The following is a 17,489-nucleotide window of genomic DNA, read 5'->3' as shown; positions in this document are numbered from 1 at the left end:
TCTTTTGTACCTCCATAATCTCGCTTTATAGTGGTACCTCCCCAAAATCCTTAAATCCTTCAACAATCTTTGGCAATGGTTTCTCCCTCAACCTATCTCGATTCCATTCATGGTTAGAAGATACTGTTAGAAATTGTACAGCTTTCTTTCCCATCTTTGCTACGTACCCTGCATAAGCAAAACCATCGCCAAGTACTTTTGTTTCCATCCGTGTTGCCGTAATATAAGGTTGTCTTAAAATCAACGGATAAGATGTTGTATCTTGAACAAAAAAATATTACTCCATTGCAACATCCCCAATCCGAATTTTGACATTTGGACAAGCTCCATATAATTCGCCCCATGTGTTATTAGTTACTCGTATTGCCCATCCATGTTCCATATCAATTGGCTATTTTTGCTTCTTATAAAGATCTTTAGACATAAGATTTATTTCAGAACCATGGTCGACTAAAGCAACAATTGGTTCTTCTATATCTCCTACTTTCACCAATACCTCAGTAGTTGCCCTTGCCCAATACTTTTGAGTATAATGGCTCTAAGTTTTCATTTCTTTATCACTATAATCTTCGAAACGTACTCGTTGATTATACCCATTCTTTTCATTTGTTGATTGCTTGTAACCAATATCAACCTCTTCTTTATCTTTATATATTCTTGCATCAATAGCATGACTCATTCCAATTTCACCCATTAATTGCCTCTTTTGCTTAATGCTGTCAATGATAACATCATGAAACTCTTTCTTTCCAATTTCCAAAACTTCTTTCAATGTGAATTCCATCTTAGCATTTAATATACGTTCTTCCAACACTCTTTTCAAATTTGTTGCCGCTTCAATGTCAGAAAGTAGCTTATAAGCAATTGATTTGTCCTTATCTTTTGTCTATCTTATTTTTTCTTCTAATGATGCTGAGGTATCCTTTACAGGCAATTCTTGTGAAGCTGCCTCCCGAGCCTTGTCTCCTCGAATTTGCCTCTTAGAAGAATTTCCTTCTCTCGTATCATCAAAATTTCCTCGTCTCTTTTCTTCCATCAAAGCTTCATGTTAGCTCTTAGCAATATATGCATGAACTGAAAGAGATTTAACAGGATCCTTCCAACCTATTGCACCTCATATTGTAGCTGCAGTCCTCAATAACGCTTCTCGAGATAATTTCCCTTCTTTCATTGTAGAAATGGCAAAAGCCCAAAATTCACTAGTTTTCGTACTTCCACCAAGGTCATCATCTACTCTAGCACCATAACTTGCACTTTCTCGTGTTGCTGTTTTGCGCTCTTTTAGGTAATTTTGAACCAATGCTCTCATTCTTCCCTTACCAAAATTGGTTTGAAGAAGATCCTCCCTATCTTTTAATGCTATCTTTCCATCTTTCCAGCAAATAATTCCTTGCCGTATCATATTATTAAATTCATTGTAATCTTTCCTAGTGTATGAAGCGTCATCACACCAAATGCATCTTCGTATATATCTTTGTTTTGAAACATTCTTTGAATTATTTTTAGAAGTATTCTCTTCAAGTCTTGCTAATTTGATTTGAAGATCTTGCATTCTTTGCATAATTTCTTCCATCCCCATATCTGCTTTCTTTGATAAGGATGTCGAAGGTTGAACTGTAGGTATTGTTAGTGGTGTTGTATGTACTGGAGCTTTGGGTGCTTGTATTGTTTTTGGAATATTGTTCCTATCCTTACTCCTTTCTCATTTTGTAAGCAATCCCACCACATCTTCAACGTTCTTCGACTTTGTTGTTAATCCTTCATCTTCTTCTTTGTCTTCAAGAAGGAGTTCTAATTTCCCTTGCAATTCTCCATCAGCAGCTTGAAGAAATAGATCAACTTTGTTCGGCTCCAATGTCAATTTTTCTACCTTCGATAATTGAGAGTACTGCCTCTCAAATTCCCTTAGTAGCTATGTTGCTTGCAAATTCTTATTAGGCCGTTCAATCCATTCTAGAAATAGCTTCTTAGTAACGCAATCAGCATCTTCTAAGAAATATTTGACTTTCAATGCATGTGAGAAAACCTCCCATGAATTCCCATAATGATCCGTAATCGATGTAATATGGTCTCTTATCTCTAGTATCGTAGCAAGTCCAAATAATTCAACCATTTTCTTCTCAGAAACCTGATTAAATTCCATTTCACGAACATAACATCTTAAATACCTTGAAATATTCCTTCCATCAAATTGATCAATTTTATTGACCACTGCTTGCAATGCTTTGGTTGCCAAAGCTTCCTTTCGATCATTGCTTTGCTGTTGCTGCATTGATAATGAGAAGGCTTGAAACATACTAGTAATAGACGGATCCATGTGCATACCTTCTCCTTTAGAAGAACCCCCACTAGAAACTCTTCCCAAAGATCCTTCAAAATTTTTATTTTCATTTTCCATAAAAATAAAAATAAAATCAAACGAAATCCAATACCTTCCACCTCAAGCTTTCACGTCGGATTCACCACTTATGTCGTATTACATGCTTTCCTGCTCGAGAACGCACCGGGCGTCTGGTTGTAGAAGGTAGTATGGAGATTCGCTAATATTCAAGCAGTCTATCAGTTTTTGACTGTTGAAATATAAACAATTACAAGAATATATCGTAAATCTATACGAATGTCCTTCGACTGCTCGCCAAAGTCCTTTTTGCCCTAGCCGGTAGGTCTCTAGACATTACAGAGAACCCCGAACAACCCAAACTGCTAATCTTTGATACCGCTTTATACTCACGATCTTGTATCCACTGACTGTCTCATTAGATTAACCCAATAAATTTCATTCACTCCGCACACTCAATCCTATAGACACCTTTTTAATTCTTCAATCATAGACGTAACTTCGATTTTACAAAACATTCAAGAGTAATCACACCCACTTCATTAAAAATCCCGATTCACCAATACAATACCGACTTTAGCAACGATTGCCTTAGACTTCCCAAAACCCTACGAAGAAAAAAACCTCAATTTTCTATCTTTTTTCCCCTCCCAAAGCATGAAGCTAGCTCTCCGACCCTTCTAAAAAAATCTTATTCTCTCTCCCTTCATTTCTTAATCTATCCTCTCTTTTAACCCTAATTCTCTCCTTTTTCAAACCCTAGCCTCTAAATTTCTTCAATCTTTCGTCTTGGATCCGGAATTGGCTCCCGCCGTCAGCGCTTTCTCTGACCAATTTAGGTCTCATATTGGCTAAGAGGCCCGTAGTAAGATTTGGATTGGATGTCTTGAAATTGGATCCAATTGGCTCTTCGAACCAAGTTCACCTGTCATTGAATTGGTCCTTTCTCTTTCAGCTCACTCTTGTTATTGGAATCGAACGGAGCATTTCAGTATGCCCCAACTGACTGTAACGGGGTGACTGACCCTGGCCTCTCAGTATTTGCACTGGAATTGGTCATTGCTCCCAATATTCGAGGTAACTAAACATTAATAAAAGTCCTCTTTCTTTATATTTTCACGGTATACTCGTGTTACAACACAACAACGATTAAAATCTTGAGAATCAAGGAAAAGTATATAGGAGTTGTAGAGGTTAATTAAGGTGCCAGACTGTGATAGTCATGAGCCGAGGGCCATCATTGTGATAGTGTGAGTCGGGGTAAGCTTCGTGCTACCTCTTTTCTTTTGTTTGTTATTTTCTTTGAATAAGAAGATTGAGAGTTTTTGAATATTGTGAAGTGAATTATGGAATGGAAATGTGATTGGTATTATTTGAGAAGAAGAAAGATTGAATGCTGAAATCTGATTGTAGTTCAGTAGATAGAATGAGTCTGTGTTTATGTGAAATACTGTAATGTGAATGGCAGTTCTGTGTGAAGAATTCCAGTGATTGGAATGAAGGTAATTGTGTGCTCAAAGCTGTGAAGGTGCAATATTACAGTTGAAGATTATGAAGGTGAATATATTGGTGGAAATAGCAGTTATTGATATGACTGCATTGTTGTAAGGAAGAGACCGATAAGGTGAAGGAGGAGATTATAGTTTCCTTGTGTATTCAGATATTGAAAATAGAGATGATACATTCAGGAGGTAATTGATTGTGTGACCCTAATGTGAACGCTTAAGCAACTAGTCATTTTCTGTATTCGAATCCCCCTATACAGGTTTATTCTTGGAGTTTTTTTTCGGAATAAGTAAAATAAGCAATCACAAGGTGTCTTAGTACAAAGATTTAATTATGGAATTTAGGAATGTCTTTACATGGTCTTATTTAGATCTAAGAGGGATTCTAGCATACATTGTGGAACATCACATTCCTTTACTTCCTAGTACTATTTCCATTAGACAAAAAGAACGCATGATGAATCCAAAATTGTAACATATAGTAAAAGTAGAATTGGAGCGACTTTTCAAGTTGGATTCATTAAACCAGTAGAAATCACAGGTTGGATGTCTCCAATGGTATTGATAAAGAAGAAAAATGAAAAATTCCATATATGCATTGATTATAGAGCCTTGAACAAGTATACTTGTAAAGATCACTTCCCTCTTCCATTCATGAATACCATTCTAGATGAAGTGGCTAGACACGAGCTCTATACTTTTATGGATGGTTACTCAAGCTATAATCAAATTTCAATAGCACCAAAAGACTAGCATAAAATAGCCTTTATCACACTATGAGGAACATTCATTTATGTAGTCGTGCCTTTTAGTCTTTGCAATGCACCATCTGCATTTCAACGAGCAATGACATATGCATTCTCGGACCTCTTATACAAGTCAATGATGGTTTTTATTGATGACTTTAGTATTCAATTTAAGGCTATAGACCACTTAAGTTGGGTAAAAGAGGCATTAACTCGATGTCATCAAATTGGTATAGCCATTAATCCTGAAAAATTTTATTTGGTAGTACGACAAGATGCATTGCTTGGTTATATTGTATCTCAAGCAAGGAAAGAACCAAACACTGAGAAGGTTAAAGTGATAGTAGAATTACATCCACCAAAAGATGTGAATGGAGTACGGAAGGTTTAAGATCATATAAGTTGGTATAGAGATACCATAAAGGACTATGCAACTTCAATAGCCTCCATCACTAACCTAATGAAGAAGGGGACTAAATTCTAATAGATAGAGGAGTGTCAAAGAGGATTTGATGAGTTGAAGGATAAACTCACTAGTTTTTCAGTTCTGAGACCTCCAGATTGGTCCAAACCATTTCATATATACTATGATGCTTGAGTAGTAGCATTAGGAAGCGCGTTATATCAACCAACTAATGGAAGCAAGGTATACTATCCTATAGCATTTGCCAGTAGGTAATTATCAACAGCAGAGAGAAATTACACTACTACAGAACGAGAATGTTTGACAATGGTATTTTCGACAAAGAAATTTCGACATTACTTGTTAATGAATCGTGTAGTCTTTTTTGTAGACCACATGGCTATCAAATATTTGGTGAATAAGCCAGACTTAAATGCAAGACTTGCATGATGGGTACTACTGCTGGCAGAGTTAGATTATACAGTTCATTACAAGCCAGGAAAGATGCATCTCCAAGTAGATCATTTGTCAAGAATTTCTAATAAATTGAGAATGAAGGATGTAGATGATGAGTTTTCAGATAGTAAATTATTCATGATAAAGGCCATTCCTACATGATACAATCACTTGACAAAATTTTTATCATCTCAAACTTATCCTAAAAGATTAGACAAAGAAGAGAGGCGAAAGATTAGGGTGAACAGTACACATTTCATCTTATTAGGTGGAAAGCTCTACAGGAGGGGCATTGATGGAATTCTAAGAAGATGCATGATATATGAAGAAGTCCCTATTATCCTAGAAGCTTGCCATGATAGTGCTTGTGGTGGTCATTTTTCAGGAAGACTCACCTCACAAAAAATCTTAAGAGTAGGGTATTTCTAGCCCACTCTCTTTACAGATGCAGAGGCCCACGCTCGATGTTGTGATACATGCCATGGATATACACGTAATGATCTACACATGCAATTGCCTTTGCATCCACTACTGCCATTAGCACCTTTAGAACAATGAAGAATTGACTATGTTGGACCTATAGTATCCACTTCTTCAAAGAGAAACCAATTTATTATAGTGGCCATAGAATACTTGACCAAATGGGCTGAAGCCAAGGGAGTGAAGTGTTTAGATAGTAAACAAACTATAATTTTTTTATATGAAAATATCATTGCAAGATTTGGAAGCCCAAAAATCTTAATAAGTGATAGAGGAACTCATTTCCTCAATGAGAATGTCAAAGAAATCACATCTATCTTTACCATCCAACATCGAAAAACTACACCTTATCACCCTCAAACCAGTGGAAGAGCAAAATGAATGAATCAAACGTTAGTAAGGATTTTACACAAAACTGTAGTAAACAACAAGAAGGATTGGGATGTGAAGCTCACAGCAGCTCTTTGAGCATATAGATTCACATATAAGGTAACTACAAGTACTACACCATTTGCATTGATGTATGGAATAGAAGCCATTTTACCCATTGAGCTTGAAATACCTTCATTACGGATTGCAAACTAGGAAAGGTTGGACTGGTCGAGATCAGTGAAAGATAAGATGGAACAATTAGAAGCTTTGCATGAGTTTAGAAAAATGGCAATCCAAAATATTGAGGCCATTCAATGCCAAAGAAAGGTAACTTTTGATAAAAAGATTAAAAAGAGGGCATTGGAGCCTGGTATGTGAGTCATACTTCAAGATGCACAAAAAATGGAATTCTCAAGAAAATATGATGTTGTATGGATTGGCCCTTATATTGTGGTGGATGTCTCCACCAACAACTCTATACAATTGAAGACCTTAGATGGCTCATTATTTCCTACACAAACAATAGGAGAACGGTCTAAAGAATACAAAGTGTGACGATAGGAACAAAATTCTTTTATAGATTATATTTTTTTAATATCAAATAGTATGTTGGAGAGTAAAATAGAAGCTATAAAAGATGAATATTAATCAACCCTCAAAGACGGTTGATTGGGGATTTATTAGCAACCACAAAGGTGAAATACTAGCTAAGTGCCTCTTTTTATAATATTCTTATTATATCTCAAATTTTTCTTCTTCTCTTATTCTTTTTTTATTTCTTTATAGTTCCAAGAGAGGATGTTAATATTATGAAGTTAAGCGAGATAGTATGATTTATAGGGCATTCACACATTTATTAAAAATACATAAAATTAAAATATAATATGAATATTCTTCCATGTGTTAGGCCCAAGATATAGTGTAGACGGCATTGAGTGAGTAATTTTCATCTTTTGCTCTTATTATTCAATCTTATTTCACTTTCTTTACTTGTATTAGATGATTTACATAGATTAGGTCCAAATTGCTAAGAAAAAGACATTGCTTCTCATGTAGTAATTAACAACTTCTTATTTTATTATTCTTCTTCCGTTTTCACTTCTTTTTTTTTAATCCAAATCCACTTTGATGGAGGAGGGAGGCCAATTGAATTAATTTATTATTTATAGGTTAGAATTTGCTCTAAGAAGGGAGGATATGGTTATTTTTATTTTCAACTTTTTAACTTCTAATTATTTTTCTATAGTACTCCAAATTGACATTATTTGAGGAAGAAGGATGAGTTCCAATATTTTAATTTATAATATTAATAAATGGATATTAGAGTTGAGAGGATTTGATATCGGATTTTATATTATGATTTTATTATTTTTAAGAATCTTATTCTTCGAATTTCAATTGACCATGTGCCCTTGAAAAAGACACTACCTTCACTTGTAAGAGACTCAAGGGTCCATTCTATTTGCATGGCAAATAGCCCACAGATGGTGCACCACATGTTAGCTCTCAATTATACTCTAAAATTTAAATTTTTGTTATTTTCCTATTTTATAATAATTAAACATGTTAGATTAGGATTTATATAAGTAGAATTCAATTTTATAGAATTTTTAGGATTACAATCCCTCATGATATAAATCATAGCCTAATTTTTTGAATTAGATTAATTAGGACTAAAGTGACAAGAGTTAGAAAATTAGAATAGCAACTTAGTTAGTTTAATAATTTAAAGGTTGTTGGTCATTACTATAAGGGTTGACTAAAAGCCAATGAGTTCGTCTATAATAATTCACATGATTTAGGGGTTGGAATTATAATTCTCTAAAAGATTTAGGAAAGTTAGCAATGGTAATTTTGGATTTTTCCTCCAAATTCGGCAAATTTAAGCGGCATGGTGGTTCTTCTACTTAATGGGAGTCTCTTTAATGCAATGGTGGCACCGGATTTACTTCGTGGAGTGAAGAAAACAAGATCAGCAACCTCTCCTTCTAAATACAAGAGAAGCAATGAAATTCTCATTTTGAAGAATTTCACAAAAAAATTGCCAAGATCCTTATAAGTAAAAACTTCCATGGAAATTATAATTGAGCATGGATTGGGGCATAAGAGTAGTCGATCTTAGCTTAAAAAGGTGTTTTGAACACAATAGTGAAGTTAGATTTGCAAAAAAAATGCCTTCTTAACTACTTACAAGGGCTATCAGCCTTGGTAACGAGATTTGGTCTTGGATGAATGAAGGCCATAGATCTAGATTAGGAATCTGAAAAATCAAGGGTGGAGATGTAGCCACCCTTCTACAAGCCTCCACTCAATTGTATAAGAGAGGCTTGGTTTTCCAAGCCCTCTCTCTCTTCTCTTTTGGTGAAGGATGAAGCCATGCTAAAATTTGGCCAAAAATCCTAATTTTAATTTCATTTAGATTTTAAATCTCATTATGAATTTTATGGGTGGATGTGGATGGATTTCGAGTTGCGAATGATAGCCATTGGGTCTTAAAACACGTTTCATTGTGGTGAATAGCTCCTTTGGCCTCTCAATTACTCCAAGGATTTCAAGAGCCTCAGATTTCCCTCCATCAGTCATTCAATTATTTTAGTTCTAATGTGATTTTTTTTGTGGTTTTAGCTTTTGTTGTTAGCTTTTTGACAAAGAAGTCTCGCTCCATTCAGAGTTGAATTAAATTTTTGGTGAAATTTTGAGTGTGAGGGGGTTGACAACCTTCGCAGTTTGGATTAATCGAGTTTAGGAAGACATTTATCAGTGCTTGATTGCTGGATTCATTTGAAATTTCGGAAGCATCAAGATTTATAAGCTAAGCTTTGAAGGGCATAAGTTTCGCTGGATTTGAAGATAATTTGAATTTTTAGCAAATTTCTAAGTGAAGGGGGTTGGTCGCCGCGGTAGTTTGGATCACTCAACTTCAAAGGAGCAATTTTCACGACTGGATCTATAGATTGCAATGAGATTTGTTGCAGCAAGGGTGTTGTATTATAACTTATTCTATTTTTATTTTTATTTACTTATTTTAATACTCTTACTTTTCTATTGGTCAAAGGCTTTCAATCCTAATTCTTTTATTAACATGCAATGCCTATCCTTTACTAATGTCTTTGTCAACAAATCAACAAGTATGTCTTTTGTTGCATAATACTTTATATTAATCACTCTCATTTCAATCTTCTCACTTATGAAGTAATGTTAAATGACAATGTACTTGGTCTTTGATGATGCTTTGGATTCTTTGTAAGTGCAAAACATCCTTGATTGTCACATTCTATTGTTGTTTCTATTTGTACTACTCCAATGCCCTCCAAAAGTTGTCTAAGCCATATTATCTCCATTGTATCATAATTTACTACTATGTATTCTACCTCCATTATTGATTTTGCAATTGTTGCTTGTTTCTTACAATTTCACAAAACTGCTTTCATTCCAAGAAAGAAAACATACCTCGTTATTGACCTTCTATCATTTGCAACTCTAATCCAATCCGCATTACAATAACTATGCAAAGTAATGTTATTACTTTCAAGATATAATTTAAAATATAAAATACCTTTTAAGTATTTCATAATCTTTTTAATGGTTGCCAAAGGGATTGCTCTAGCCTTTGATATGTATTGGCTCATAATACTCACTACATATGCAAGATCCACCCTTGTGCCAACCATTGCATACATAAGTGAGTCTATTGCTATCTAATATGGAATATCTAACATTTGACCTTCAACTTTAGCAAATTCTTCATCTATGAGCTTCATCAACATCAAATTGGCCTCCAAAGGTTTATATGTAGGCTTACATTTCTTCATGTTAAATCGTTTCAACACATCTTCAATGTACTTGCTTTGGATTATTATTATCATCTTTTTAGCATAATCTTTCACAAATTCCATTCCTAAACAATAGTGAAGCTCTTTCAAATCAATCATCTTATACTTCTTTTTTAACTTTATTTTCAACAAATCTATTATCTTTAAGATATTGGTTAAGATGATTAAATCATCAACATAAAAGTTAAAAATTAATATAAATTCATTAGATTGTACTGCTTCAATATTACAACCATATGATCCCAATCTTTCATGTATACTTGACATTGATGCTTCCGACTTTGCTATTGGCACAGTTCTTCAATAAGACTTTGGTATGACCCTTTAACATGTGGCATATGAATTGTGCAAGGTCAAAAAGATAGAAAACAATTTATTTAGAGGTTTATCTATTTTTATTATAGTATTTATATTATGTAAGATTTATATATTTAGTATAAAGCTTAAGAAAAGGTTGGAGTCTAAAGATGAAAGTCTAAACTATAAGGAGGCTTATTGGAAAGGATGAAAGCAAAGTATGGTTAAATGAAGGCAAAGAAAAAAGAGATTTTCATCTTTTGGATATGGATTGGATGCAAATTTTGTGTGATTTGGAGTTTTTATGAAGGAGTTATAGGTGTTCAAAACTAAAGTGTCAATTTTGTACCTATTGTCATTCTTTGAAGCAAAACATATGCTTACAAAGAACAACGAAGGGCAGCGATTAGGATTAGAGAGAGCACTTTCTAAGCTATACTGTTCATATACTGTTTGATAAATTCTAAGTCTAGATGAAGGAATTATAAGACATTGAAGATATCTTATGTAATTCAAAGAAAGTAAGTTATTTTGTTGTTAGTAATGATTGGAGTTGTATCATGAGTTTCCTAATCCCCCGCTTTTTCCATCATGGAACCCCCCCCCTCCCCCCACCTCCGATGGTACTCCTCTCGTAGTCCATGGAGCTCGTGTTGTCCGCAACTCCGATGATCTACACGGAGCTTACTCCGTGTACACTACTTCGAACCTTGACTGCTTGCGACAGCATCGTGTTCACCGCCGACGGGGTTTTCAAAGTGGATGTCCAACTTTGCCCTCTTTGAGAAGAGCTCTAAATCCTACTTCTGATCTCTTTATTTGCTACACCATTTAAAGCTTCATTACGAGTATTGCGGGTTGTGTTAAAAAATTGCTGAAATTGCTAACATTTTTGCCTAGAATGGTATGGCATTGCTAGAAGATGCCAGGTGGTTGTACCAAGTGTGTTCACACTTTGAATCTTAACAGGTAATACTGTAACCTTGTCCATAGGGAAACAGAAAATGTGTACTCTTCTCATATATATATATGTAGATACATACAAACATGTATGTATGTATGTATGTATGTATGTATGTGTGTGTGTGTGAATTGTATGACAAACAAATTAAACATGTTTTCTTTATATGTTTTTTAAAATGACAATTTGCTAAAAAGCCATTTCGTTGTTAAGGATTTAGAGTGTGGAGCTTGATGATATTTGTTTTCAAATTGATTTGATGTGATATAGAATGGACTCTTGAAATAGTTATATAAAGAGAAACATTTTAAGTATATCTGGATTTTTACTCAAGCAATACCATTTTTAAACTGTTTTCCTTTTCAAAGTAGCTTATGTAGTAAGATTTGTTCACTTTAGAAAACATAAAATTAGGCGATAACAATGTAAATGCACATAGTCAAAAGAATCGAAATTGAACAAGAAAAATTGTATTAAATTACAAGTATCTGTAGATGAATCCCATTTAATTCGAATTATATAATGATTTGAGTATCAATTACTAGAATTTTAAGATACATAAAATATTCAAAATAAAATCATCAATAAAAATGCCCACAACAAAATAAACTAATGAATGAATAAAAAATCCTACCCTAAAATTATCAAAGGTGAACACAAATACTATAAAATGAAAAAAAAATATATCTATTTACATGTCACCCAGAGCGCTGTGTTTGAGGCGACACCCGCCCCTGAGCCCAGGCACGAGCGGGCGCCGCCTGAAATACAGCTCCCCGAAGACGCTGTGCAAAACTGATCTGCTTCGCAAAACTGTGAGAAGGCACTGGAACGTGCTCCGCGCCTACTACCGCTGTACACTCGTGTCTATCTCCTCCACCACCTTCGGCCTTTTGTAGCGTTTCAGCCACAGCGACGAACATACTACCGACACCGATGACGCCGCCATGGCTGCACCCGCCACCCACGGAGGCAACCGGAACCCCGTGCTTGGGAACAGCGCCCCCGCAGCTATGGGGATGCCCAGCACATTGTACCCCAACGCCCACACGTAGTTCAGCCAGATCCTGAAGAACGACTTCCGTGACAAGTCTATCCCTGTGATCACGTCCTCCAGATTGCTCTTCATCAGCACGATGTCCGCCGCCTCGATCGCGATGTCCGTCCCCGCTCCTATCGCCATCCCCACGTCCGCTGCGACCAACGCTGGCGAATCGTTGATGCCGTCCCCCACCATGGCCACCGACGTCCCTGCCGCCTGCATCCCACAAACCTCAGCGTCAGCATGCTTGTTCACCAAGCGTCCTCATCACTCGCCTCTGCTTCCCCCATTACGCAATCCAATCCCACCCCGGCGCTCGCGTTCCCTCCCCAGGTCAAACTCCCCCCGCAGCCCCCACGCATGCTCGTGCACCAGGCAAACCACGAACCTGCATTTCTTCCACGATCCTGGCCTTGTCTTCTGGCAACGACTCTGCGTGCACGCATGGCCTCTCGATTCCCAACTCCCTCGCAATCGCCACGGCTGTGCCCCAGTTGTCCCCCGTGACCATCATGCTGCGCACGCCCATTGACTTGAGGATGCTGATTACTCTGGCTGCTTCCGGCTTCACTGGATCCGCGATGGACACCACCCCCACCAACTCCCTCTCGATGGCAACCATCACTCCCGTCCTGGCCAAAGTCTCCACATCGCGCAAGTGCTCCTCCGCTTCTTCCGATATGTGGATCCCGTGCTCCTTCATCAGTCGCATGTTCCCCACCAGGGTCGCCTTGCCGTCCACCACGGCGCGCACTCCCTGCCCTGGAATGGCCTCGAAATCACGCACCTCGTGTTGCTGCTGACCATGGGACGAATGCTCGCCGCTGATCTTCCTGGAGTACGCGACGATCGCTTTTCCCAGTGGGTGCTCGCTGTTGACCTCCGCTGCTGCGATTGTGTCGTAGAACACGTGCAGAGGAATGTTCGTGAGCAGCTTGGTGTGAACGACGATGGGCTTCCCGATTGTCAGCGTCCCGGTCTTGTCGAAAACCACCGTCTTCACCTTGTGTGCAGCCTCCAGTGCCTGACCCCCTTTGATCAGGATCCCCTGCGTCGCGCCCTTCCCTGTGGCAACCATTATTGCGGTGGGTGTGGCCAGGCCGAGGGCGCAGGGGCACGCGATGACGAGCACTGATATCCCGAACTGAAGTGCCAGCTCGAACTCGTCCATCGCAGCCGGAATCCATGACTTTGGGTACGAGCGTGCTTTGCCTCCAACGTACCAAGCCAGCCACGTGACGAACGCCGCGACCACCACGGCGGGGACGAAGTAAGTGGAGATGCGATCCGCATACTTCTGGACCGGGGCTTTGCCCATTTGGGCGGCTTCCACCAGCCGCACAATTTGTGCCAATGCGGTCTCCGCCCCTACGTGTGTGGCTCGTATGTGTATCACGCCGTGGTCGTTCATGGTGCCTCCTATCACCTTGTCCCCTAATTTCTTCGGTACGGGGCGGGCTTCGCCTGTTATCATGCTCTCGTTCACGAAGGATTGTCCCCACACCACCACACCGTCCGTGGGCACTTTCGAGCCCGGTACCACCTGCGCAAGCCAAAACGACTTTTCATTGCAAGAACGGGCACAACTACAATCATGGCTGCCACGCTACCCACTAGGACCGCTTCACGGGAACGACACGCACCGCAACTCTCTAGCACAAGCTTCTACAATGGCCCACATACAAACCCGACTCTGTTTCCAACCGTCCGACTCTCCGAATCGGTATGGACAGCCGCATCCAACAACCCCCAGCGAAAGCCCAAGCCTGAAACGTAGCACCTACAACACCAGCGCGTAGGCCTACCTTGATGATGTCTCGCCGCTGGATGAGCTCGGCCCCGATTTCCCTCTCTCCTGCCACGTCCCCCTCCTCGTCCAGAGTGAGCAGAGTCGCCTTGTCCGGAGCGAGGTCCATCAGCTTGGCAACGGCTTCCGAGGTCTTCCCCTTGGCCATTACTTCCAAATACTTTCCCAGGATGATAAACGAAATGAGCATCGCGCTCGTTTCAAAAAAATCCGTGCCCTTGAACGTAGGAGACGTAGCCGCCCGCAACACTATGTACACAGAATAAAAGTACGCTGCGTTCGTGCCCATGGCAATTAGCACGTCCATGTTCGACGACCCTCGCCGGAGCGCCTTGTACGCTCCCACGTAGAACCTTCTCCCGATAACGAACTGCACCGGAGTCGCAAGAATCCACCGCAGCAAAGCTCCGATCGACAAGCCGTTCAGCCTGCCGTGCTCCAGACCCTCCATAATGCCTGGTATGTACATAAACACCATGGACAAAAAGAACACTGGGACCGTGAACACCAAGCTCCAAAGGAAGTACTTCTTGTGGTGCTGGATCTCCAAGCCCCTGTCGTGACTCCCACGACCACGAGGTGCCTCCAACTTCGCTGTGAAAACTCCCGCCTGCTCGATGGTCTCTATGAAAGTCCTCGGCCCAGCCCTGTCGGGCTCGTACGATACTGTGACCATCGCATTGCTGAAATCCAAATCCACCGATGTCACGCCGGACAGAGCCACCAGCATCTCTTTCACGAGCTGGAAGTCCGCTGCAGCCGTCACGCCTTCCAGCTGCAGACGGATTCTGTTCGTCTCTTCACCTGCGATCAGAAGCTCGGCCTCGTAACCCAGGTCATCTATGGCGGCGGCAAGCTGGACGTGAGAAATCACTCCAGCATCGTGCCTCACCTCGCACTCCTCCGTGGCGAGGGCTACTACGGCCTTTTGCACTCCATCCAGCTTTTTCAGCGAAGACTCTATGGAGTTTGAGCAAGAGGTGCACGTCATGCCCTTGATACGAAAACGGCTGATGCTCCCGCTCCGTTGACCGGCATCGTCCACAATTGCTTCCGCCTCGAACCCCGCGTCCTCGATCGCCTCCCGAATGCTTTCCTCCTGGATTCCACTTTCCCCGTGTAAGATTCAATGCCTTCCAATTCCACCGCTGCCCACATCCATCTTACTTCTGAGCTCCTAGCTGCCACGGTCCATCTGGCGGATTGCTAAATTGACCCTCTCACCACATGCAAAGTTTTGGAGCACCCCTCACTGCACACCTTTCAAGTCGTTTCCTACAACATTGCTACAAGCATCTTCTTGCCGTCCGCATTGCACCGCGTGCTGCGCGAACGATCCCCGCTTCACCGGTCCCGACGGAATTCTGAACAACACGGAGTGGGAGGAATTGTACCTGTACGAAGGCGGGCCTGTACACAACTTGAGCCCGGTTCTGCAATACTGACACCGTTGCTTCCTCGATGCCGGGCAACCTCTTCACGGCTTTCTCGATGGACCCCGCACACGCTGCGCACTCCATCCCTGTAACCTGTACACCCAATCAACACATACATATGAAATGACGACCCCGTGGAATCAATTGCCAAACCACACATGTCCCATTTGAACCAGCCCCACGCACGTTCTACCACTGGATCAGAAAGTCGAGCGGCGCCGCTAAACGTTGCTAGCACGATCCGCTTTCGGCCCCTGGGGTTCTCCTATGCAACAGACCTTTGAGGAATTCTGCTCCCATTCATCGCTCTCATGTTCAAGTGCTCATCACTGCTTTTCTCGCGAAATCCCCGACTTATTCCAGCGCCAAGCACTTTCACCACGACCGTTCCTACTGGAATTTAACAGGGACTCACAACAGAGATCTCCCCTCCTCCCAGGCCGGGCGATAACCTGCCCAGATATGGCGTAAACAAGAAGGCAAGAAAATCACTCCAAAACAACTCCACAACCACGCCACTCCGGCGTTTCAATGCCGCTGCTAAACCCGCACTTTGTGAGGGTTGCATTACAGACCTTCAAGTTTGCTTTGCGAATCTCCGAGACGTCAACTTCGCCATGCAAGGGCGACAGCGGGTACCGCGGCATTGACGGATACCGAGTTGAAGACGACAAACTGCGCTCCAGCAAAACATCCTCCTTCTTCTTCTTTCTCCTCTCGCTCTCCGTCGCCGACCCCGTTCGAGGTGCAAGCACAACTTTCATCAGCGACTGCATCGCTCCACAACCACCTCAATCCAGCTCTCACGCTCTTCAACTCTCTTCTGCTCCCTCTCTCTCTCCCTCTTTTACGAGCCTCTCAAGAAATCCTCTACAACCTCTTCTACCTGCAATCACGACCGTCCCCGCTCCGAAGCTTACCGCAATTCTCACGCCTGCGCTCTCAATTCCCGCCCACGCTAATCCCAACGACACAAGGTCCTATTCAAACAAGCGGCTGATGCGACACCAGGTCCTCCCCACGTCACGTTCCCCGTCATGCAACTCAGACAGCAGCGCGAATAGGCGCAACACGAACCGTATCCAATTTCAATCCCTACGCTGACTCTACTCCACCACTCTCTCCCACCCCTCCTAATATACCTCACGAAATCGCTGCGCCGTCACCACGGAACGAATTCCTTGTGTCGCACTTTCATGGTGGATCCCAGGATCTCGAATAAGTTCTCGAGGTCTCGAGAGCTGCAGGACCCTTGCGTTGTTCATGAAGGTGGGCCCCACTGTCAATGCCGTGCTCGGCAGGCTTGTCTATTAACAGCTGTCCAATGAAACAAAGCGAACGATCCCCCAACACCCAAGCAAAATATACTCGACCAGAAGCTTCATGCCCAGTTTCGACCCCAACCCACTCACGGCATCAGGGCATGTCCAGATAGACGTCGGAGGGGTCGGGACAGGAGGCCGCGAAAGCATCGCAGACGGCTCACGTTCACTGATGTCTCGCGGATGTCGCCATTCACGATTTCCAATGGTTCATGAACACACTCATCTACTGCAGTGCCGCATTGCGATGCCGTTGCGAACACAGTTGCGAACGCAGATGCGGAGCAACCCGATGACGAACACTTCTGTCCGGGTATCTGCGTCTTGCGGACGAATCCTGGTCGTTGTCAAGGAGTAGCTCCACCGCTTGGCCTTCAATCTCCTCAGCAGTGCTCAATTTCAGTGTTGCTGTCACACCGACATCTCTGTGTTGTATCCATTGAGCGCATGCACGCCGGCTGATGGTGATGGGGCTCCTTTGCTGTGCGTAA

At 41.2% G+C, this 17,489-nt stretch overlaps 1 protein-coding gene across 1 annotated transcript; it reads right to left on the bottom strand.

The window, feature by feature from the left end:
- Positions 1 to 11,845: 11,845 nt before the first annotated feature.
- Positions 11,846 to 16,901, bottom strand: LOC112278615 (putative copper-transporting ATPase HMA5). Its single transcript, XM_090254131.1, has 5 exons — positions 16,252 to 16,901; positions 15,635 to 15,769; positions 14,239 to 15,339; positions 12,822 to 13,976; positions 11,846 to 12,649 (listed from the first exon to the last, which is right to left on the bottom strand). The coding sequence occupies exons 1-5, from the start codon at positions 16,450 to 16,452 to the stop codon at positions 12,239 to 12,241; spliced, it is 3,003 nt and encodes a 1,000-aa protein (XP_090110257.1). The 5' UTR covers positions 16,453 to 16,901; the 3' UTR covers positions 11,846 to 12,238.
- Positions 16,902 to 17,489: the final 588 nt, after the last annotated feature.

Source organism: Physcomitrium patens, chromosome 1 (genome assembly GCF_059467195.1).
Source record: "Physcomitrium patens ecotype Gransden chromosome 1, ASM5946719v1, whole genome shotgun sequence".
Taxonomy (NCBI): domain Eukaryota; kingdom Viridiplantae; phylum Streptophyta; class Bryopsida; order Funariales; family Funariaceae; genus Physcomitrium; species Physcomitrium patens.
This window is presented reverse-complemented; position numbering and strand designations above follow the sequence as displayed.